The sequence below is a fragment of the Notolepis coatsorum genome (assembly GCF_963971535.1).
Source record: "Notolepis coatsorum genome assembly, chromosome: 1".
Classification (NCBI taxonomy): domain Eukaryota; kingdom Metazoa; phylum Chordata; class Actinopteri; order Aulopiformes; family Paralepididae; genus Notolepis; species Notolepis coatsorum.
The window spans coordinates 286,794,191-286,818,692 of NC_140165.1; the positions used below are offsets into that span (position 1 = coordinate 286,794,191).

The window sequence follows — 24,502 nt, forward strand, 5'->3', positions numbered from 1 at the left end:
CCTTACTTGGTCCCAAGAAGAGGGTCTTGTGTATTATTGGGTTTAATAGGACATTTATTGTACATTGGAGGGGGTTGCGTTTATTTATTTATATAGTGCTTTTATCCAAAGCGCTTTACAATTAGTTCCTCACAATTTACCCATTCACTCACACATTCAGACACCGACGGCTGAGGCAACCATGCACAGTGCCAACCTGCTCATCAAGAGCAATTAGGGGTTAAGTGTCTTGCTCAATCAAGGACACTTCGACGCGCTGCCCGGGAGGAGCGGGAATCGAATTGGGAACCTCCGGATTACCAGACGCTCTACCTCCCGAGCCTCTGTCGCCCCCGAACATATGAACTACAGATGAACAAATTATCAGTGCTTTAGTTGAACCTGTCATAAGAAAAGATGCCCAATATTTCCACTGTAGGTAATCTGAAGTAGTTGGCCTACCTTTTGATAGTGCAACATACAACAGAAATGGAGCACTGCAGTGGGTCCTTGGTGATGAATGGACAGGTGCTCATAGAATAGGGTATCACCAGGGGTGTAAAGTACTTGAGTAATTGTACTTTGTTACAATACTTAAGTACTGTTTTGGGGGATTTGTATTTTACTTACTTACTTACTTACGCCTGCTACCCCTTCTGGGGCATAGGCCGTCAACAAGTGATCTCCAAGCATCTCTGTCTTGAGCTGTTCTCTCCAGTTGGTTCCAGGTCATCTTCATGGTCTTGGTGTCTGCCTCCAGGTCTCTGCGCCAGGTGTTTCTCGGGCGGCCCCTTTTCCGCTTGCCCTGCGGGTTCCATGTTAGGGCTTGTCTGGTGATGGTACTTGCGGGCTTTCGCAGGGTGTGGCCTATCCAGCGCCATCTGCGTTTCTTAATTTCTTCTTCTGCTGGCAGCTGGTTTGTTCTCTGCCAGAGTTCGCAGTTGCTGATGGTGTCTGGCCATCGGATGTTGATGATCTTCCGCAGGCAGCTGTTAATGAAGACCTGCACTTTCCTGATGGTTGCAGCTGTAGTTCTCCACGTCTCTGCTCCATATAATAGGACTGCCTTGACGTTGGTGTTAAAGAATCTGACTTTGGTGTTGGAAGTCAGTTCTTTTGAGCTCCAGATGTTCCGTAATTGCACGAATGCTGTACGTGCTTTCCTTATTCGTGCTCTAATGTCAGCATCTGTGCCGCCCTGCTTGTCAATAACACTGCCAAGGTAGGTAAAGGCTTCAACTTCTTCCAAAGCCTCGCCATCCAGCATGATTGTGTTGGTGTTGTTTGCTGCATTGGTCTTGAGGATCTTAGTCTTGCCTTTGTGGATGTTGAGTCCCACTTGCGCGGAAGTGGATGCCACGTTGTTGGTCTTCTCCTGCATCTGTTGTTGGGTGTGCGACAGTAGTGCCAAATCGTCAGCATAGTCCAAGTCGTCAAGTTGCGTCCAAGGTGTCCACTGAATCCCGTACCTTCTCTGTGCTGTGGAGGTCTTCATTATCCAGTCAATGGCCAGCAGGAAGAGGAAGGGCGAGAGCAGACAACCTTGTCTGACCCCGGTCTTCATTTGGAATGCCTCTGTGAGCTGCCCTCCGTGGACCACCTTGCATGTCAGTCCCTCATAGGAGTTCCTGATGATGGAAACAATCTTGGTTGGCACCCCGTAATGTCGGAGAAGCTTCCAGAGGGTCTCTCTGTCTAGGCTGTCAAAGGCTTTCTCATAGTCCACAAAATGTATGTACAGGGGCGAGTTCCACTCTATCGACTGCTCCACGATGATGCGCAGCACTGCAATTTGGTCTGTGCAGGATCGGTCCTTGCGGAAACCAGCTTGCTCATCGCGGAGTTGTCCATCGATGAGGTCCTTCATCCTGTTCAAGATTACTCTGTTAAAAACTTTCCCTGGCACTGAAAGCAGTGTGATCCCTCTGTAATTTGCGCAATTGCTAAGGTCGCCTTTCTTTGGGATCTTGATGAGATAGCCCTCTTTCCAATCTCCTGGCACGTCTTCTTCCTCCCATATCTTCATGAAGAGTGGGTGGAGCATCTTCACCGTGGTTTCTATATCTGACTTCAGTGCCTCCGCAGGGATGTTGTCTGGTCCTGCAGCCTTTCCGTTCCTCAGCTGCTTGATAGCCTTCCTAATTTCTTCCCTGGTTGGTGCGTTGCAGGCTATGGGTAGGTCTGTGTCAGCCTGTGCGATGTCTGGTGGGTTCTGTGGTGCTGGCCGGTTTAGAAGTTCTTCAAAATACTCCATCCATCTGTTCTTTTGTTGCTCCTCTCCCGTTGTTATCGGTCTTCCCTCTTTGTCCTTCACAGGTCGTTCTGGTTTGCTGTACTTTCCTGCCAGCTTCTTGGTGATGTTGTACAGTTCTCTCATATTCCCCTCTCTTGCTGCTTGCTCTGCCTCTGTTGCCAGGTCATCCATATTTTTTTTTACTCAAGTATTATTAGGTTTGTATACTTTGTACTTTTACTCCATTACATTTCAGAGAAGAAAAACATACTTTTTACTCCTTACATTTAAAATGCAGACCTACAAAGTACTGTACAAATCTCACAGGTCCAACCATTTTAATTAGTATATTTGAATTGTTTATCTGGCCAAACTAACGTTAACGTTATTAATCCTGCGACCGCAGGTAAACAGCCAATCAAATCCCCATCAATGGAAAATGAACCCGCCCATACCTATGCTGATTGGTCCTTGTGCAGCACTAGAAAGCGGGGATCTTTGATTAAACACCTGCTATCAGAATAATAGACAGTCAGATCCGCATTATGCTGTGGTTAATATTGTGATATTATTCAGGGTATACTCCAGTATTCTGTCTTTAATATTGTGATATTATTCAGGGTACTCCAGTATTCTGCTTTTAATATTGTGATATTACTCAGGATAATCCAGTATGCTGTGCAAATATTGTGATATTATTCAGGATACACCATTCTGTTTTTAATATTGTCATATTATTCAGGATACTACAGTATTCTGTCTTTAATATTGTGATATTATTCATGCTGTGATGTGAATGCCGTCCATGTTAGTTTACCTGGAGAAGTGCAATTAATAATTGTAATGCAAAAAAAGTGTCCTCTGTTCTTTCATTTCAGCATTGTCTATCACAGAACACAGTGTCTGCTTGGTTTCATTCCAGCCTTGCCTAAACACCAGCTGATGATTTCACTAATTGGCTCACCTCTTCAACTAACTCACCTGGTGCAATGTATAGTTAAAATGAAAACTTGGCCCACGATGGAATGAGTTTGACCCTGGTCTATCCCTTTAAAAAAAACTACGTTTACTTTTTAGTACTTAAGTAGGCTACATTTAAAAGTAGGACTTTTTTACTTTTACTCAAGTGTGTTTTTAGCCAGATACTCTGACTTTTACTTGAGTCCGATTTTGAGACAGTACCCATACTTTCACTTAAGTATAATTTCTGGGTACTTTTTACACCCCTGCATATCACATTCACATAGGAAGTCAACGATTGGATATTTCCCTGATTAAACACAGAATAACGAGTCCAAAGGAATTGAGATCCAAAGAAGAAAGGTCCAAGGCACTCTTTGAGTATATAAAAGGTCTTATTCTAAAATTGGCAAGTGTGACAGGATTCAAGAGGGGCAGGAAAAGGCTTAAATGACCAAATGTGGTATTTTATTAAACACAACACAAACAAATTTACAAACGGTGGAACTCAAAATACCAGTCTTTCCTTGGCCATGACAATAACTCAACTGAAACAAACCAAAAAGCCTTTCCCTGAGCCAATGGAACACACTTGGTGACCCAGGTGTGGTCAATGTCTGGTCATTAACTCTGGCAATTGGGAGCCACTCATCTCACCAACCAGCTGACTGCCAGTTGACGAGACAAGGCTCACCCACAGCAAGGATAAGGATAATAAATATGGGACCCATGCATTGCAGCCTACTGGCCTTCATCAGAGAACATTGTTTAACAACACTTTTTGGTTATGATTTGCTATTTATAATCAGGCTACTTTTGAGTTTTTTGGGGGAAATGCCTGCCAAAGATCAGACTTAGCCTAGCCCTAGACCCTGCTCTAAAACTAGGAGCCCAGGACAAATATGAAATAGTCTATTTGATTTCAGGGACAGAATTATTCAGGAACAGGTGTGAGCATGGTGATATGACAGCATCTTGGCATTACAAAGGGAATATTGATTGGCCAAAAGGTACACGCCTAGTCTACATATCCCACCAAAATAGGGAACGTTGACATATTAACTGAAGGTATGAGAAAGCATAAATATTGATTGATTGAAAACTGTATTAATATATTGCAGAATGGGTACAGTACAGCTCAATACATACAACTGTTAAGGGGATGCAGACCAGGGAAAGACTTTCGTCTTGTTTACATCAGGGTCCCCCCATTTTCAATTCATCATAAGTGTCACCTATTCACCTATAAATGTTTTCAATTATTCAAAGTGACAACTTCATTTATACGTATTTTGTTTCCCCCTTCGCTGACTTGACTGAAACATTGGAGTTAAAAAAAGATTAAAAAAAAAATAGTTAATTCCTTGAATTGTGAAAGCAGCTGATTAACTGTGTTTAGCTCGACGTGGGAGGGTTCAAATATGAGTGGAAGCCATCTTGAGCGTTCGGTTTAGTCCGACAGAGCCCTTCGTAGTCAGCGAAAATATTGCTCCCACAGTACAAACGTCATACATTGAAACAATTCGTTCAGCCATTCGAGGTAAATGCTCTTGTTTCATATCTAACGTTACAGGCTGCTTTTTTCTGATTAGTTAGCGTTAACTAGCAAGCTAGCCGTAGTCGCAGGAGAACGTTAAACAGGAAAACACTGCAATGTCGATTTAGCGGATGGTGTCGAGTTTTAGCGAGCGAGCTAACACAGTAACTAGCGGTTAGCTAGCTGACGTTAACGTCAATAATATTTTTTAACGGAATTGTTGATAACGCGCACAAGTAAGTTATTAAATGGATAGCATAGATAATAACTCATTCGGTCAAGACCATATCAGTTGGATTGTCGTGTCGACATTAACGTGGGTTAGCCAGCCAGCTGGCTGTTGACGTTGTTATATTTGCTGCGGGTTGCGTTGCTAACCTGTTAGCTGCGCTAGTGCTGCTAATATTATCTTAGCCTGCGAATGCAGCCTCGGACCAATTGTCTTGTTGTAAATGGACAACTCAAGTAGGCTGGCGTTACTTTACATCAATCAGTTAAACGAGACATGAACAAAAAATCGCATTCGTAAGCTAACTTGACTATAACGTTAGGTCGGGCCTAGTTTGGTGACGTTTTGCTAAGTTAGCAGTGCGTTTTGAGTTTCTGAAGAGGGGCCAAATGAATGTCGTTTCGAGCGACGTCGCTATAGATAACACTTCACTTCTGGCTTCTGACGTTGTTTGTTTAGTTAGCTTCTCTGACAATGTTGGTTTTAGTTGGCTAGCCAACCAACTATACAGGGAAATGTCAACTGGTTAAAGTACCACATTAGGCTAACGTTACATGTTCTGCCAACAAATATAAATAAGGCCCTCATAGTCCCTAGTCGCTGGACATAAGCTTTAGTCAGTGGGTAGGTAGGTATTTATTTAGACAACAAAACATATACAGATCATTACATCACATATTTGCTTTTGTCATTTGACAACTTGGACAGGTGATCTGAGGTACAGGAAAAATAGAGGCTTCTGTTCTAACACAATTTCCCATGTCTTTCAGGTTTGGCACAACCTGAGAGAAAGGACGAGCCTGCTCTACTACTAAACAACATGGCTTGCTAAACAATTGGCCAGTACTTGGTAGCCAGCTAAGCTCAGCCAACGTTATCGAAGTGAGCTGAATGCTAAGCCCACGGTTGCTAAAGGAATACATGTAGCTCAGCCCCTTTCTTTAGCTTGCAAAGGGGGGAAAAAACATAATTTGTATCTCAAAACTTCATGAGATGTTTCACAAAGAACAGTTTTATTGAGGAACCTATAAAGACAATTATTTGAAAACATTGCCATTGGACAATTATCGACGAAGGAAGGACAATCCTCAAGGCTCACGTTGTCTCGGAGGAGTGGACTCGCTTTTCCAGACACTGGATAAGTCACACAGAGCTATTGAAATTGAAAACTGAGTAGATATGAGTACCGCCAGAACAGAGATCCCAATGATTCTGGGCTTGTCCAACCAGAATGGACAACTTAGAGGTTCAGTAAAGCCCACTGGAGGACCAGGTGGAGGAGGCCCCCAACAACAGCAACCAAGCCAGATGAAAGGCTCCAGCACCATCAACAATGGTAGCTCCCAGCCAGCTCCCACAGCTAACACTGTCATCAAGTAAGTTCTTTATCCAGAATCAAAGAGGTTGAACACTGTGCTTCCATTTTCTATGCATCATCTACACCAAATATGACTGTTTTACCTTTGTCTGTTGAAGAGAAATAATTTGATCGTGTAGCATTTTGGCTGACACTCCCCAAGTTACAGTATTTTCTTTATGGCCTTAGCATCTGACTAAAATAAGTATCACAATAATTTTAACACTGAAGCCCACAGCTTTCCCAAGATTGCAAAGCAGACATTTTTTGTGCTTGTTGAAACCACGAAATTGTGTTTTTAAAATGATTTTAGTTGGATTGAAAGAAACCCTAATAACCAGTGGTCAATGTGAATTATATATAGTGTACTGTGTACAACTGCTTTATGAACTGTGGGTTTCTGATGTTGCATAGTGCAATTGTTGTGAATGACCCAGAGAGTTGACACCACAGAGCTCTATTGTTGATCATGATTTGTCCTGCATAGGCCTGGAGATGACTGGAAGAAAAATTTGAAACTTCCCCCAAAGGACATGAGGATGAAGACTTCGGTAAGTGCATAGTATGTCCTAGCTAAATGAGGAATCAATCCACCTAATAGGATGTATTTAAAAAATCTGAGGAAGTCTTATTTCCCCCCTTACCCAGAGTGCTATCTATCCTTCTGGATAGTTTTGGTGTGATTTGCCTAGTGCTTGACTAATTGCATAGACAGGGCTCTATGCTAACCTTTTTCCCAAGGAGCACATGTGCTCCTAAATGAGAAAATTTAGGAGCACCCAGAAATATTTAGGAGCACAGTGAATTTTTTTTTTTTTTTTTTCAAAAATAAATGTATATTTGTACTGTGCGTGCATGTGTGTAAATTAGGTCTTGCTACAACCCTGCATGTTTACATTTAGTATTTTGTACTTTATGTTCATTAACATGTGCTGTCCCTATCAAATCAAACTACTGCAGGGCTCTACAGTGCGACCATATTGCTCGCATATGCCCCTAAAAATATGTGCGTGCGAACATGCAAAATCAAGTACTCGCACGGTGTGCGAGTGGGGCCGGCGAGTGCAGAGTACAGCCTCCTCATTCGTCCTTTTTTTTCTCCGCTGCGAGAATCGTTAAGAAACTACAAGTCCCACAGTTCACAGCCGCATAAATGTTCCAATCACAGTAGAGTTCCTGTGGTCACGCGACTGGAAACTAAAAGTAATGATCAGCGTCTGTCTGAGTCAGACAATACTTACAGCCATGTAATTCATTTTTATTTTGCGCGAAAGATACCGGAGAATGAGAAGTCAGGCGAGGCAGCTCATGTTAGAGGTGATGGTTAACGTTAACCAAGATACTGACGCTAGCCAGCATGGCCAATGTGTACCCACTGTAGCTAACGAAGCTACACCCAATGTAGCCACTGTAGCTAGCGAAGCTACACCCACTGGAGCCGGAGGGAAGACATACAAATTTAACGTGAATTGGCTAAACATTTCCCCATGGCTAGAGTTAGAAAACAATGTCATGTTTTGTAAATATTGCAAAGTAGGATCGATGCATTGCGATGCATTGTTACACCCCTACAACTGGCCCACTGTATGTGTGTACAGCTAACTTGGCTAGCGTTATCAACCGCAGAGGTGGGCAATGGGTCCAGCTGTAGCGCCGGACGGCCAGAGTGCAAGCGGTGTGGCAATAGGGTCCAGCTGCAGCGCCGGACGGCCAGAGTGCAACGGTGTGACGTCGTAATTGGCAGAATCGACTGTCAATCAATGGTCTACCTGACACGCAAACTACTGTACTGGAGGTATACAGTATTTCAATAGGCAACCCTGAAAGGATTATTTTTCTAAAAGAGCAACACTAGCTCCCCCCTCTACTGATGGCCCTGGTTGTAAAGCCAGTGTCTCCTTTTGTTCAATGTCACTGCCTTTCTTATTAGGCCTAGTTGTTGGCTACAACTTTGCCATAGTAGGCATTAATCACTTAATTAATAGTTCAAATGTCTGTGTCCCATTTCCGTTTGCACACGCAGGTGATACGCACACAGTGGGCCAGTGACTTTGGTGGTATGTGCTATTGCACAGATGTGTCCCGTTCCCGTTTGCACATGCACGCACGGTACAAATATAAAAAAAACTCCGTTACTTGACATATTTTCACTGTGCTCCTAAATATTTTTGGGTGCTCCTAAATTTCTTTGTGTGCTCCTAAATTGTTTCATTTAGGAGCACCTGTGCCCCTAGTGAAAAAGGTTAGCGTAGAGCCCTGTACTGCTACAAAAGGTTCAGTCACTTAACTTTAGCTTTTGCCCCTTTTATGCATACAATGCTTATGTTTTGGCTGTGTTGCTCTTCTAGAAAAATAATCCTTTCAGGGTTGCCTATTGAAATACTGTACACCTCCAGTACAGAAACATTGTTTATGAGTTTGCGTGTCAGGTAGACCATTGATTGACGTTGAGTCTGCCAATGGACCTATCTCAAACCCTGCCCTCTTTTCTTGATCCTCCAATCACAGCTGTCGCTTACCTCGGACGTCCTTGGTAAGCGACAGCTGTGATTGGAGGATCAAGAAAAGGGGCAGGGTTTGAGATAGGTCTATTGCATCACACCGCTTGCACTCTGGCCGTCCGGCACTGCAGCTGGACCCTATTGCCCATCTCTGCTGTTAACGCTAGCCAAGTTATTATACACACAGATACACAGTGGGCCAGTGACTTTGGTGTAGGGGTGTAACAAAGCATCGATCCTAAGGGGGAAATTCAACTGCATCGATTTGAAAATGTTAGAATAGATTATCGCAATTTTAATGTGTACACGTTATGTTATTGTCATGTCCGTTACAGCCAACACACCGACATACGCTACTGCATCAACGTTATGATTAACAAAGCAAGGCATTCGTTTTGTTGCATTAACGTTATATTACTATTGCTATCGATAAATCTAGGTGTTCTAAAATCTATTGCTATTGGTAAGAGAGAGACTATAATAAGTTAGTGTCTCGGAAAACGAGAGCCCTGATCGCAATGGTGGAGTTTCAGGAAGTAAACAAGCAAAATGAGAGCTTCCGATTGGTAATTTGCTTTATTTCCCATGAAACCAGTCACTTCACTCTACTGTGATTGGACCGTTGGCTTGAGTGCAATGTGGGACTTGTAGTTTTTTAACGATTCTCAGCGGAGAAATAAAAAGTACGACTTAGGCTGTCATCAGCAGTTCGCACACCGTGCGCGTAATAGATTTTTGAGGTTCGCACACACATATTTTTAGGGGCATATGCAAGCAATATGGTCGCACTGTAGAGCCCTGATAGAAATAATGGCTATTGTGTTGAAGCACACACACCAAGGCAGCAATAAAGGGGAGGAATGGGTTTTTTCCTGCAGCCAAATTGGTAGCAGTTTATCGCAAATTACATCCTAGTTAGACATCTGTCCACCTAGCCTAAAAAAAAACAAAACACTATTTCATCAGTAGAATTTTCTCAATCAAGCTTGTAAGATGTATGTTGGAAACGGATTCTCAATTTGTTTCCTTTTTGATTCATGGGTTATTCCAGGATGTTACTTCGACTAAAGGCAACGAGTTTGAAGATTACTGCCTAAAGAGGGAGCTTCTCATGGGGATCTTTGAGATGGGCTGGGAAAAACCATCCCCAATACAGGTACGTTCAGTCACATGGAGGCGCCAGTAAAAATAAGATGTGATGTTACGCACTTAGTTGTCATGACTGACCAGAGACGAGTCGACTGAGTCGTCATGGAGTTTGGTTTGCGATAGAGCAGGCGACACCTCAAATAGGTTAACATTGGCAAGCAGGAAGTTAAGCATCTCATGTTTAGCTGTCATATCTTATTGGAGTCGGCAACTGTCCATTTCATCTGTTGTTCATCAACCAAAAATACTCATCTACTTAACCCTTTCTCCGCCGATGACGTGTTAACGCGTCATTCTCCGCCATGCGTAATCTGCCAATGACGCCGTAATGCGTCTTTGAGATAAATATTTCATATTTTCGTCATGGTATTCATATGTCACTCACGGAGTCTTGGGTGATGCTGTCTGGGCCATCACAACTCTGCAACGCTTCAATACCGCCACCCAGTGGTGCGTTCCTGAAATCAACTGGGATTGCACGCACCTAATGGCGCCACGTGCACGCGCGCTCCCGCGAATGTGCATAAATGTTCCCTCGCTTGAGCACAGACTACAGACGGTGCCTAATTGCCTCTACGAATGGAATGTAACACATGTCATTCACAACAAGTTAGGTGTGAATGTATCTGAGAACGTATTTAACACACCTGACGACCGGCGCTATTGATATGCAAATAGCGAGTACTTATCTGGGCTTGCACGTAGTGCACCCCCGTCCCATGAAGAACGCATGCCTGCCGCCACCTCGTGGCCGATCAACGAGTTGCCAAACCGGAAGTGGCCGGAAGTGCTTGGTCCGTCCCCTATTTTCGTCCGGCCACTCGCTTAGCGTCCCAGGACTCCATACAGACACTGTCGATATGAGTCTTTGCCATAACTCAATAATCAACATGTTTTGGACGTGTATTAGTAATATACAAACCGGAAATGGATCGCATCAATCAACATCCCATAATAGCGATCTTTTTGCTCCAGTGTGATCGCCCAACGGTTTTCGATACAAACTGCTCTGATCAATATCACCCATACTACATGAATCATTTAACGTCGGCCATTGAATTATAAACAACCCCCCCCCCCCCCCCGGTCACCCGCAGATGACCAGTCATGACGTTTAGGTCCATGTACAGTTGACATTTTTAATATAACGTTGATCGGTATCAAACTGCATTTGATCATCTAATATATGCATTTATGGCTATATCTCACGTTCTATGAAATACAGCAGAAAACGACAGTATTTTAGTATGAATGTGTGAATGAAAAAGTAAAACGTTCCTACATCCTGAACGATAGATAATTGATGTTGAATGGGCCATAGTAATGTCAATTTAGCAATACAATTTAAAAAGTTATAGCCCTGCAAAGAAGGTGAACATCCCCATAGACAAATAGCGCTGGCAGAGAGGCTACAAGGATGGATATAAGCTCCGGCAGAGAATGGGTTAATGAACAGCATTTACTGGAATATTCTGGCATACACAAAGTTGTCATTTTTCGGCCTATTTATGAATGGTTTTCAAATAAACGCTAGATTATCGATAGTATATGTGTACTTATGCACGCTATAGAAGCGGGCTGAAATATCTATTCTCATTTCCTGATCAGTGTGCAGTACTGTGCACACACACACACATATGGGACACGTTGATATATCTGTGAAAAAAGCTCTGATTATCCTAAGACTGGTAAAATAGATTCCTTACCTCAGATCAGATGTTATCCAAAAAGATTATTCCAATTCCTGATCGCCATTCCAAATATCGATCGCTTTTATTGATTCAGCGTTGAGTACTGTAAATATATATTCCACGCGTTTTCCGGGCCGGCGATCAACTTGGGTCTCTTCAGTTGGCTTGACGGAAAAGTAAAATGAGTAAACTGCCCCCCCCCCCCCCCCCCCCCCCCCCCCCTCCCCTTCATCAGTTTTAACGAATGGGGTGCAGTTACACAGGGAGAGACGATAGGGGGCGGTATCTTCCCAATTGAGCTCAGAGACTCTGCAAGGCTCGATTGATGAAATATGAATTCAAATCGCCAATAAATAAAAATACGACAAACAAACTATATGTCGTTGGCGGCACTCAACTGGCGGCATGAACTAACTACTTATAGCGTTGTTGGCATCCAAAGTGTTAAAATACTGATGCCACTTACTCCACTTATTTATTAGACCCCATTGTTTTAGCCAAATGCTAAATATTCAACACATGAAATTGTGGCTACTTAGTTTTAAAATTCAAGATTAAGGAAACTTGAGTGGCGCAGCGGACATTGCGCTCGTCACCAACGCAAGAGACACCACATTCGACTCCGGCTGTCGGCGTTGCCTCCGGCTTGGGCCAGCCCTCATACTAACTCAATTGGCAGAGTTAGCGGGTGGAAGTTAGGGATGGGTACCTAATTCGGTACTTTTGAGGTACCGAACCGAAACACGTCGGTACTACCGAGTATCGAATCAAGTGAGAAACCGAAAAAAAATATTTTTTTATTTTTTTAAACTTAATTTTTAATTTTTTAACTTTTTTTCTTTTCGTGTCAACTATCACACGCACAATATATGCTTACCTAGGATTTTACTTGATTCAACAACAAAGCAGTCGGAGCAATGACAAGCCGAAAACTGTCGCAATTGTAGTTATTTGAAGTTTGGATTTTTTTTTTACGACTGAGGTAGGTAAATAAAATTTCTTGAGACTAAAGTACCGAAAAAAGGTACCGTTGGGTACCGGTATCGATTCACAGGTACCGGTATCGGTTCAAATGTGAAAGGTACCCATCCCTAGTGGAAGTCGATGGGTGGTCATCTGGACGTTGTGGACAGCGACTCCTACAGGTCGGTTGGGGACGCCTGCACAGCAGAGACAGGAAATGGAGGTGGTAGTGTGAGCCTCTCACACGTTGCACTTCGCCAATGAGAGTCCACGCTGGCAGGTGAAAAGATGTGACATGTATCGGATGTGACATGTATCGGAGGGGACATGTGATGCAAGGCTTCTATCCTCCCTACAACCGGCCAGTGGGGGGCATATGCGAGCAACGTTCAAGACAGGGGAGGGGAGAATTGGAACAGCGGAATTGGGATAAGAGAAAAAATTGAAAAAGTGGATAAAAAAAAAAGATTAAGGAAACTAAGACAGATTCTCAGTGATTAAGATGTTTATTTGACATTTAGGAAGTCATGCATTGTCATGAAACATAAAATATTGTATATATTCTGATTCTCTTGTTTCAGAAACAAAAATCTAGCTGAGAAATTTCCCTCTGCTCAGCCAGTGGACATCAGAGCAATAATGGCAAAATAATAGCACAGCCATAGAACACACCTGACATACACACCATCCAAACATTGATTAAAAACATTTGACAGTCTCATGACATGTCAGATCCAGGTGTTGTCTAATAGGGGGATGAGTGCTAGAATTACTTTCTACAGAAGAGTGTTGTGTTTTTTCATGTCACACACTCCTCCTACGAGACATACAAAAAAAAATTGACACGCATTACAATTAAACTTTTATGCCTACAAATGATCAAGTCAAGAGATCTCTCACTGCCTTGCCACGGATATTCCTTGTGACTTGAAGGAAGAGACCATTTGTAAATGTCCCTGCACGCAGTTCCGCAACAGCCAACAAGAGACGCACACAGCAGAGCAGAAAGGCACAGATGGAGAGAGATGCCTCTTATTTTGTGCAACCCTTTACTCTCTAGTAACAATTTATGTTAAAGTAGTTATAATTCCTGCATAAAGAACAACACAGTGCTTCAGAGAGAGAGATGGAGAGAGAGGGGTAAGCTTGGCAGAAATGGCGAGTGGCTGCGTTATTCTAGCTTTTTTCCATGTTATCAAGACGCCTCGTCTGTATGCAGCCCATTACTGTTATTCTACAGAACAAATGGCGCTCTGTGTTGACTCAAAGGAAACAATATTTGCATATTATATCGGACGGGTGGCTACCTTCCCTCTCCTCCAAGAGCACACAGACAGCCTCATTTGTAGGCTTTGGGTTAGAATGGAATGTCCATTGCGTTCATGCTCAATATGATGACAAAATAATATCCTTAATTATTTGTAGAATGGTAGGTCGCCGTCTCTTGGCGTCCTGTCCTATAGATGACCTAGACCTACCCATTAGGGATGCACCAAAATTAATATTGTTGGCAGAAACTGAAAATAAGGAAACACTTGGCAGAATATCCTAACGAATACGGGTATTTTTGGCCATTTCTACCATAAATTAAATCAATTTAGATGTATGCTTTTCAATGACAAATCCAGACATACCAAAAAAGCACGAACTTAAAAAAAAAAAAAACATCTGTGCCTATGGATGCCGCAGACAAGTACCTTTGTAACGTGAGCTCTGGAAAGTGGCTTTGATTGGTCCTCCAATATTGCCTGCGCCGCCACATGTCTCAACACATTTACAGCCGCCTGTCGGCGTCACGCTGTGGGTTGAAAGCTAAAATGGCCGTTTGACCGTGCTTCCAATCTCTGGTTATAAGACCAAACAGCCAACGAGCATCAGTAAAAAAATAGTGACCACCTCCGGTTTCGCCTCTCAATGACCGGACAAATCACCACTGACGCCAAAAATGATTCACCATTGAAATTCTGAAGAGTGGCATCTTACTTGAGTAGTTTTTCTGAGACGAGAAGCGGTAAAATCGTACCGTACGCAAGATAATGAACGTGCGTCTCTCTGTTGTTGTTGCTCCTATGGGGGTTGAGGGTTTGTATGTGTAGGGTGGGGATGGTGTATGTGACACTGACAAGAGATTAGTGGGGGAGGGGGAGAGGTTACGGAGGTAGTGTTGACTCCTCTCACTCCTTTTTGGAAAATCACTTAAACATACCAACCATTACCTAAAGATGTGTAAAACACAATTTTTTTGTCATATTGTTATCGACTTTGGACATGTTCTAGGTAAGGCTGTCCCCGAACCCTGTTTTTAGGGTTCGAACATTCGCCAGGGTTTTTCGGACGGGTGTTCGAACGTTCGTTTTTTTTATTAATTAATTGTATTATTATAGATCCTACAGAGGGCGGCATTGCATAGTCTATCGGTGAAATTTTTTTTTTACAGTGGTGGCTGTTGTACATGTAATTAAACAAAGCACTCAGAAGAAAATAAAGGGAAAAGACAGCAGTCAAACATAATATCAATAACGCACTCACTTTTTGTCCCCGGGCCTAACAAAAATAATAGTTGGTTTCAGGTTGGTTGTCAGTTTGGCCATGGGTAGGTAGGGAATTTATTTTATTTTTTTATTTTATTCTTTCCCACGGCGACTATGGATAGGGAATTTCTTTATTTAATTAAAATGTTCACAACAACATGGATGCATGTACTCTGCCAGCATGTTTAATATCCATAATACTAAATGTTTGACTAAGATTTCTATGAAACTTTATTCTTAAAAAAGAAAAAAAAAAAAAAAATCGGATTTTTTTTTTTTTTTTTTTTAATATATATATTTTTTTTAAAACTCATAAAATATATTGGGTCGCACCTAAATCGGCAGGGTCGGTCGGCAACCTGAAACCAACCATTATTTTTGTTAGGCCCCGGCCCGGTAGAACATCGCCGTATGAATTGGAATAACTGAAGCTTTCTGGTCTGGCGGGCTTGAAATTTCCATAAATGTGTATCCAATCCATAAATCCATTTTGTTAGATCCAGTATTCTATTGACTGAATGTATCTGTGATTATTATAGATTTTCGACAACCATTAGCACTGCAGTCATTTGAATTTCCTGGTTGACTCTCCCGCTCCCGGACGTGATGTCACACGAAAGCCAGCCGCACTCACCCAATAGACTATTCTATTCTAAACAGCGCCTCCTCACCTCGACCCCGCGCGCCTCCCCCCTTTTTTTTTTGCGAACGTTCAAACCCATTAATTAAAATCCGAATGCCAGCGTAACGAACGAACGTTCGAACGTTCGGGCTCAGCCTTAGTTCTAGGTAAGACTTCAGGCTATGGCCCCAGCAGTGTCTTCAGCTAATGACTATAGAGTAGATGGATCTGCAGACATCTGTTTGCTAAATAATTCGGATGAAAATGAAAACTTATTTCAGTGTGTTCCAACCTCTGTAACCACGAGAGGAAACTAACTTTTTGGCTTACCAGCCAACTGGCGAATAGCTGATTTTTTTTACCAGCCAAACAGATTTTTTTACCATCGCTAATTGTGATAATTACTTCTTTGTATGTCTTCGTCTAAATTGATTTTCAATCATAGTAATAATCACACTGTCTCTACTCTTTAAAATATTTATTAGCATAAAACATTAATAACAGTGGGTCTCATTCCCGAAAATTTTCCAAAGATATATTCTGGAAGACTTATCTTGGAACCACTGAGACATAATCTATGACAAGTACACTCTGAGTCCTGAACGTGCTGGAGATATGTCTTAAGTGGCTGAAATGGTTGCAGAAATTATATGATCTGATATCGGCTTGGAGAATGGCATTCTGTCGTAAACTCCAAAGCGCGTTCCCGTTCAGCTCATTTGCATACAAAACACTGCCTCCATAGTTCCTTATAAGGCAACTAGTGACGCAGCTGTGTGAAATGGAATGGCGGAAGTGCTTTACGAGCCGCGTGATTACGAAACCTAGCGTCAGTCAGTGCCAATCGGAGAGCGTCTCCGAGAAATGCGGCTAGGTTTCGTAATCACGCTTGCGCCCATCAAAACTAGATTAGATTAATGTATTGGCATCATATACAGCTTGCGGTACACACTTGCCGCAGCGCGCGCGCACACACAGACACACACGCGCGCGCAGTACTGTATATGAATGAATGAATGAATGACATAATAATATATATAGCCTACGGCGGGCGTAATGAATGAACACAGTATGGCTTATTATTCCATAAGCCTATAGGCTACTGTTCATTCGTAGGCGCACACAAGACTTGTTATGGAATATTAATGCAGTCTATTTCCACCGATTAGCTTTAGTTCTTATTTATTTATCCACTGTCATTTCAGTGTTGGTGTATAGGCTATATAGTGTATTTCAATATAAGTTTAATTGATTAATGATATATTCGAAGGAATGCAGGTCTATAGCTATATCAACCCCCTCCAATGTACAGTAAATGACCAAGTATCGTTTTGTCAATATTCCAATGTACAGTTTTGCTTGTACAGTGTAAGGCTGAGCCCGAACCCTGTTTTTAGGGTTCGAACTTTCGCCAGGTTTATCGAACGAACGTTCGAACGTTCGTTTTTTGTAAATTTTTTAATAAAAAAAAAATGTATTACATTTTTTTTTTATATATAATTTTTTATTTTTTTTGTATTATAGATCCTACGGAGGGCGGCATTGCATAATCTATTGGTGAAAAAACATGTTGTTTACAGTGGTGGCTGTTCATGTAAACATGTAATTAAACAAAGCACTCAGAAGAAAATAAACAAGCTACTGAGTACTGCATAAAGTTCCTACTTATGATAAACAATAGCCCTTGCACACCGCAGTCACGTAAGGGGCTAGATAAACAAATGCATTCGTTTTGTGGCATTAGTGTTACACGTTCAATAACAGGTATTCACTCTTGGTCGACGGGAAGGAGAGAGGCGCGCGCCTCGGCTCCTTCCACCGTCTACCTCGGAACGGGGGACGACAGAGAGACACCGGCGGGGTGCCGCCGGGCTCCCAACACGCCTGCCGCCTGTCCGCCCTCTGCCAGAGTTGTTTACAACGCAACCACCTCCCGCCATGAAGCTCGCGCTCCGTGGCCGAAAAAGGCTCTTATTCATTAATGATCCTTCCTCGGCGGGGAGCTACGGAGTCTGTTCACTCTGTTGTGCTTCTCGGTCTCGCAAGCAGATAAATGTATTGCCGGAAGTAAAAAAAAAAAAAAAAACGCTTGCCGATTGGTGGTAACAGCAGAGGCGGGTGCAAGCGGTGTGACGTAATTGGCAGAATCGCCTGTCAATCAAAATGGTTCTATTGCATTGGTTGAGACAATAGTATCCAGCTACAGCCCGGCAGAGACCACACTGGTTGAGCCGAGCGCACTCGGGGGACGCGCCGCTTCACATCGCCTCAACGTCGCGCGCCTGCTTTTTTTTTTTTCACTGAACGTTCGAACCTATTAATTAAAGTCCGAATGTCAACGTAACGAACGAACGTTCGAACGTTCGGGCTCAGCCTTAGTACAGTGTAAGTCTATCCCCCACCCATCCCTACCCAACCTCCTCCAACAGTTTCTACGTCAAATGTACTCTCTTTTCTGGACTCTTTTTGTATCGCAAACAGTACTGTATTTGCAAATCTGGTATGTCATAAATATAGATGTAGCAGTACTGTCTATCTGTGTCATGTGTGTCATATATGTTATGATGAATTGAAAATGGGGGACCCTGATGTAAACAAGACTAAATTCTTTCTCTGGTCTGCATCCCCTTATGTAATTGAGCTGTACTGTACTGTACCCATTCTGCAATCTGTTAATAAAGTTTTCAATCAAACAAAGGTCTGTCCCATTGTATACCAATCAATGGGATACATTGCATGTTGACCTGTATTCTTTCAAATGTATATAATTAATCATTAAAACAGATGTGTAACAAATAAGAAATACAAATTCCACAGAAGGCATTAAATTATTATTATTTTCAATCATTTCACAATAATTGCATAATTGTGTTTGAATATCTGAGTAATTATTTGTCCAAAATAGCTGGTTCAGATATGGTTAATCCAGCTGTCCTGTGATCAGATGAATCCATATTATTTATTTTTCCGACATTAAATTCGTAATTTCTTATCGTACAAATATTGTCATATTTATTTTAATTATGATTAAGTAATTAATTCCAAGGAGGCCTGTAGTGTTGACGTGAAGGAATCACTATGAGAACACAGTCTGTCAAGTTATAATAACATTTTAAATTAGTCAATCAATCATGAGATTTGATCGTGGGCTGAGAGCATATTTAAGTGTGCTCCTCAGCACTCTTAGATCTGCTCTCAAATAAGATCTCAGGAAAATTTGAAGACTCCCACTCCCAGCCCTAATATGTCTTAAATAGGCCGAAATCTGGCTAAGACTAAATATTTTGTCGTAACTTCGTTCGAGAATGAGACCCAGTGTCTCTACTCTTCACAATATTAGCATAAAACATATTAACATGAAAGGGGGATCTATTCTGGACTGGGTTGGGCTGAACTGGGCAGTGAAAGATGCTGGGTTGGACTGGGTTGGGCAGTGAAAGAAAAAAACCGAAGTATGTTGTGAAGTGTATAGATAGATGTGAAATGTATAGATGTAGCAGTACTGTCTATCTGTATGTCGTGTATGTCATATGTTATGATGAATTGAAAATGGGGGACCCTGATGTAAACGAGACGAAAGTCTTTCTCTGGTCTGCATCCAGAGACGGGTTTCAAGTTCATGCGAATTCTGCCAATAACGGCATACGACGTGTTTCAAGTTCATATTTCATATTTTCGTCATGGTATTCATATTTCACTCACGGAGCCTTGTCATATGCTGCGGGAGCCATCACAACTCTGCAACGCTTCAATACTGCCACCTGGTGGCTGATCGGCGAGTTGCAACCAGAAGTGGATCTCTTGTGATACCGGTGCGTCTCCCTATTCCGTCCGGCCACTCATTTATCGTCCCTGGACTCAAGACACACACCGTGGATATGAATCTTTGCCATAACTCAATAATCCACATGATTTGGGCGTATATTAGTATTATACAAACCGGAACTGGATCGCATCGATCCACATCACATAACTGGGATCTGTTTGCTCCACTCTCATTGCTCAACGCTACGAGGAAGCTGCCGTGAGTTTCAGCGTTTTTCTTTATCATTTTCGATACAAACTGCTCTGATCTATATATCACCCATACTACATAAATCATTTAACGTCTGTCACGGAATTATAAACGACGGAATTTATGCTCCTCAAGCCGATAACCGATATTTATTGTATTATAATATTTTTTTTTAAGTGTGTATATATATATATATATTTTATCAATTTTTTTTTTAAGTATTTATAAGCTCCGACGTCATCGGTACTGCTATCGGTACTCGAGAAATTATGGAGTTTTTTTTTTAGGAATTTAAACATCGCAAACTAATCTTGTTGGCCGTTGTCTATATCTCTCCTGCCTCGGTGTCTCTGCCTGCGCTAGGAGCGGGCTGTGCTGTGCTCTCTCCTCTCTTCCCCTCCCACACACACACACTCACTCACACACACACGGGTGCTGCTGCTGCCGCCGAGTACAGACAGCTCTGCTCTCATCATGGCCAGGCGGACAGAACGAAACGTTCAAAAGTCTGGGTCTATTTTACTAAAGTCGATGCTGACAACGCTCGTTGCCACAAGTGCAACAAGACATTTGCCAGTAATGTATAAGCGCTGGTACTTGTCAATGTGGCTGGCGGGGAACTAACGTTAGCTCCGAGTAGAGTAATGGCTGACAATCCGGAGGTAAATAAACGAACGAGAGCTTCTGATTGGTGGTAAGAAGAGGTGGGTGCAAGCGGTGGGACGTAATTGGCAGATCGACTGTCTGCCTCCGAATGTAACGTGACTACGTCACAGCCAAGAAAGGGAGCGCTGGATTTGTGAAAAACTCCCTGTTCCTAAACCACACGCTATCAGTTTTACCACAGTACTGGCAAAACGGGAGGAGGCTATAATAAAAACAAGCGCCCTTCATCCAAATCCACCCACACCGGATTTCTTTTAACCAAAACATTTATTATATATTATCGGAGCTATCAATAACGTTATCGGGATGACGTCATAATTGCTGATATCGGCCCGATAATTATCGTGCATCCCTAATAGTAATGTCAATTTAGCAATACAATTTAAAAAGTTATAGCCCGGCAAAGAAGGTGAACATCTCCATAGACTTACAGTACTGGCAGAGAATGGTTTAGGATGATCAAAGTGGTGGCAGAGAATGTGTTAACAATTGTCTATTGAGCCGTACTGTATTGTACCCATTCTGCAATCTGTTAAAGTTTTCAATCAAGTTAACTTTGAACCTCGGTTGTCAAGCCGCGTCAATGTTGTGTATGCATCTGGGTGGGTAGGCATCACAACGGTGTTCACTGTGCCTTTTAAGACAGCATGGTGGGCTGGACGACAGGGCTGTGAAATACCGTCAGTGTTGTGGTATCGTCAGTTCGGTTGGTGTGTTGTGCACTGGTTGAGCATGCAATAAAACATATAACCTTACGTCATAGTCTGGTGCGTTTTTGGAAACATTATAATCATAACAGATACACCTAGCTAACATGGGGCTGGCTGCTTTGAGCACACACACACAGGGCTAACGTTAGCTAGCAAGCAGCTATATAGCTAAAACGCTAACTAGAAGCTAACTACTGTATACAGTTCCAATAGACTAACATACACCTGTGAATTAAATGTGTCCTTGCCTTAGACTCGAGGGTTGTACTAGGGTTGGATGCAGTTCCCCGTTAGTCTGTCTGTTTTCCATCTTCTGCTGTGTTTAACGTTATCTGTTTGCGAGTGCTCCCTTGACTGATGGCTAGTACCGCAGGACTTTTATTCAACATTATATATGTCTGCCGCGGGTTGGCCAGTACTGCAGCCTATTTCCGCGCTGCAGCTCTCTCGCGCTGCCGCGGTCACATGGGCGTAGTGGCCAATCAGAGAAACGCTAAACACAAGTTGGTTGCCTAAAATATTCACGCGCCCCGGAACCCCGTTGCCTGCCAACGCCCACTTCAATGATTGAGCTCTCATATTTGCGAACGCATAAACTATATCTTAACTTATGGCTGTGTATAATATGGCCGTCGCTTATCAATGAATTGTTTGCAGTCAACATTGTCGAAACTGATTGTTTTTTAATCGGTTCATTTCCGTTTTTATACCATTTTGAAAAACTCGTTTTTTGAAGTTTCAGGAAAATATAAAGATTCTGTGATCGCCTTTTACTGGAATATACTGGAATACACAACTGTCATTTTTCGGCCTATTTATGAATCGTTTTCAAATAAACGCTAGATTATCGATAGTATGTGTACTTATGCACGCTATAGAAGCGGGCTAAAAATTTGATATCTCTGTGAAAAAAGCTCTGATTATCCTAAGACTGGTAAAATAGATACCTTACCTCAGATCAGATGTTCTCCAAAAAGATTATTCCAATTCGATCGTGTTTATTGATCAAACGCTGGGTGGTCGAAACACCGATTCCACGCTGTTCTGATTAGAGATGTTCCGATACCATTTTTTCTAGGGGTGCACCGATATATCGGTCGGGTATCGGTATCGGCCGATAAGTGCCTTGTTGACTGCTATCGGCCTATCGGCCGATAAGCTCAAATGTGCCGATAGCAGTCGCCGATAACTAACCATCCATTTGTGTAGCGTCAAAAGGCAAAAAAAAAAAAAGTTCACTCGCGACCCACCTGCACAACGCCCGCCGTCCCCCCCACACACACACAAGCTACTGCATCAAAGTTACTATTTATGATTAACAAGGCATTCGTTTTGTGGCATTAACGTTATATAGTTAGTGTTACACGGACAATAACATCAGCATATTATTATTACCCATAGCAGCAAGGCATTACTCCGAGTCCGTTCATAGCCGGGAGGCAGAAGACTAACGTTACTGGTGAAAATGTGATTTACGTTGGAATACTCCTTTGCCAACTTGCTGTACTTTGCTTGCAGGTCTGCAGCCATTATTACTGGATTAAGAATAGCCCCAACTTTAGCCAACGTAACGTTATGGCTAAACCTTTAACATTAGTTAACCCTAGCTTTCGGTTAGCTGTTCAATGCATAGTAATAACACAACCAAGCGAATCCATCAGAGCTCCCCATCAACACCGCTCTGTCGGGAGGATGGCATTTAAGAAAGTATCTGCTGTTAAAATGACACAAACATTCGTTTTGTGGCATTAACGTTATTATAGTTAGTTACACGTTCAATTACATCAGCATAGTATTTACCCGAAGATAGCAAGCAAGCCGTGCATAGCTCGGTTACATTCCGTTGCTCATTCCGTACACAACTACACATTCTGCAATCTGTTAATAAAGTTTTCAACCAGACAAATGTATAGAAAGGCTTTGTTTTATTATAACATTTGTTGCAGTAAAATCATTGTGTCTCGTTTGGCCATCCTGTGGAGCGCGCTGGTCGGCGGGCACTGCCGGGCAGCTAACGTATTAGCTTGTTGTGGTTCTGAGTTTGACTCGCATTCTCGCAAGCAGATCATCAATGGCGGCATGCCCCGAAGTAGAAAAATGAATAAACGCTTGGTGGTAAGCAGGAGGTGGGTGCTAGCGGTGTGGCGTAAATTGGCCGAATCGACTGTCAATCAAAATGGTTCCATTGCATTGGTTGAAAGCTCTGGTTGAGAGAATAGTATCCCGCTGCAGGCCGCCAGAATGGTTCCATTGCATTGGTTGAAAGCTCTGGTTGAGAAAATAGTATCCCTCTGCAGGCCGCCAGACGATACTGGGAGAGGGATCAGTGATACCATAAACATATTTCTTGATGTTTCCTTTTTTAAGTAAGTAAAGAGGCCTACAAATACAAACACACATACAAATATACAGTAGTTTCATTAAAAAAAAAAAAAAAAAAATTTAAAAAAAAATTTAAAAAAAAAATTAAAAATACTTATTTTTTGCCACAATTATCGGTATCGGTATCGGCCGATTGTGTTAGTTGAACAATCGGTATCGGTATCGGTGGCCAATTTTCATATCGGTGCACCCCTAATTTTTTTCCTTTCCGATACCAGTGCATACATTACATTTTTTTTTTATATACAGCTACTGTTTTATATATACTGTTTTTTAGTAATAACTAGAAAGTAATGGTATTTATTCAACAACAGGTGATTGTATAGATTTGTATTAGTATCATTAATCAATGAGTGGGGCTGCAGCACTGCAGATATACCCTACTCCAATGATCCACACGGACATTATTAGTTGCTGCACTTGCTACCAGAAGGCTCCGGTTCAGTTAGTAGTAGAGGCTCTGTTGTGATTTTTGCACAATAAATATTCAACATTCTCTTTTGAGACTCCGCCTCAGACTCTTATCATTTGGCACTAAAAGCTAAACATTGTCACCGATATGGCTGTCTGCAACATGTCATTAATTGTGTACGCGAGGTGGTTCAGTGACGACGCTAACGTGAGCTAGGTTAGCTAGCATGAGCTACCGGCAGATGGAAAGACTAACGTTACTGGTGAAAATGTGATTTACGTTGGAATACTCCTTTGCCAACTTGCTGTACTTTGCTTGCAGGTCTGCAGCCATTATTGCTGGATTATGAATAGCCCCAACTTTAGCCAAGGTAACGTTATGGCTAAACCTTTAACGCTAGCTTTCGGTTAGCTGTTCAATGCTAATAACACCACCAAGCGAACCCATCTGAGCTCCCCGTCAACACCGCTCTGTCGGGAGGATGGCATTTAAGAAAGGATCTGCTGTTAAAATGACAAACTGCATTGACACTTTAATTCACGGTCGGTTAAACACACGGTTGTTT

At 42.3% G+C, this 24,502-nt stretch overlaps 1 protein-coding gene across 1 annotated transcript in view; it reads left to right on the forward strand.

Annotated features, from left to right (window-relative positions):
- The first annotated feature begins 4,607 nt into the window (after window positions 1–4,607).
- ddx6 (DEAD (Asp-Glu-Ala-Asp) box helicase 6) overlaps window positions 4,608–24,502 on the forward strand; it is a 39,604-nt gene continuing 19,709 nt past the window's right edge. The window contains exons 1-4 of the mRNA XM_084329836.1: window positions 4,608–4,712; window positions 5,709–6,314; window positions 6,783–6,846; window positions 9,848–9,952. Coding sequence (XP_084185962.1) covers window positions 6,118–6,314; window positions 6,783–6,846; window positions 9,848–9,952 — 366 coding nt within the window. The 5' untranslated portion in view covers window positions 4,608–4,712; window positions 5,709–6,117. The remainder of the gene's footprint in view (window positions 4,713–5,708; window positions 6,315–6,782; window positions 6,847–9,847; window positions 9,953–24,502) is intronic.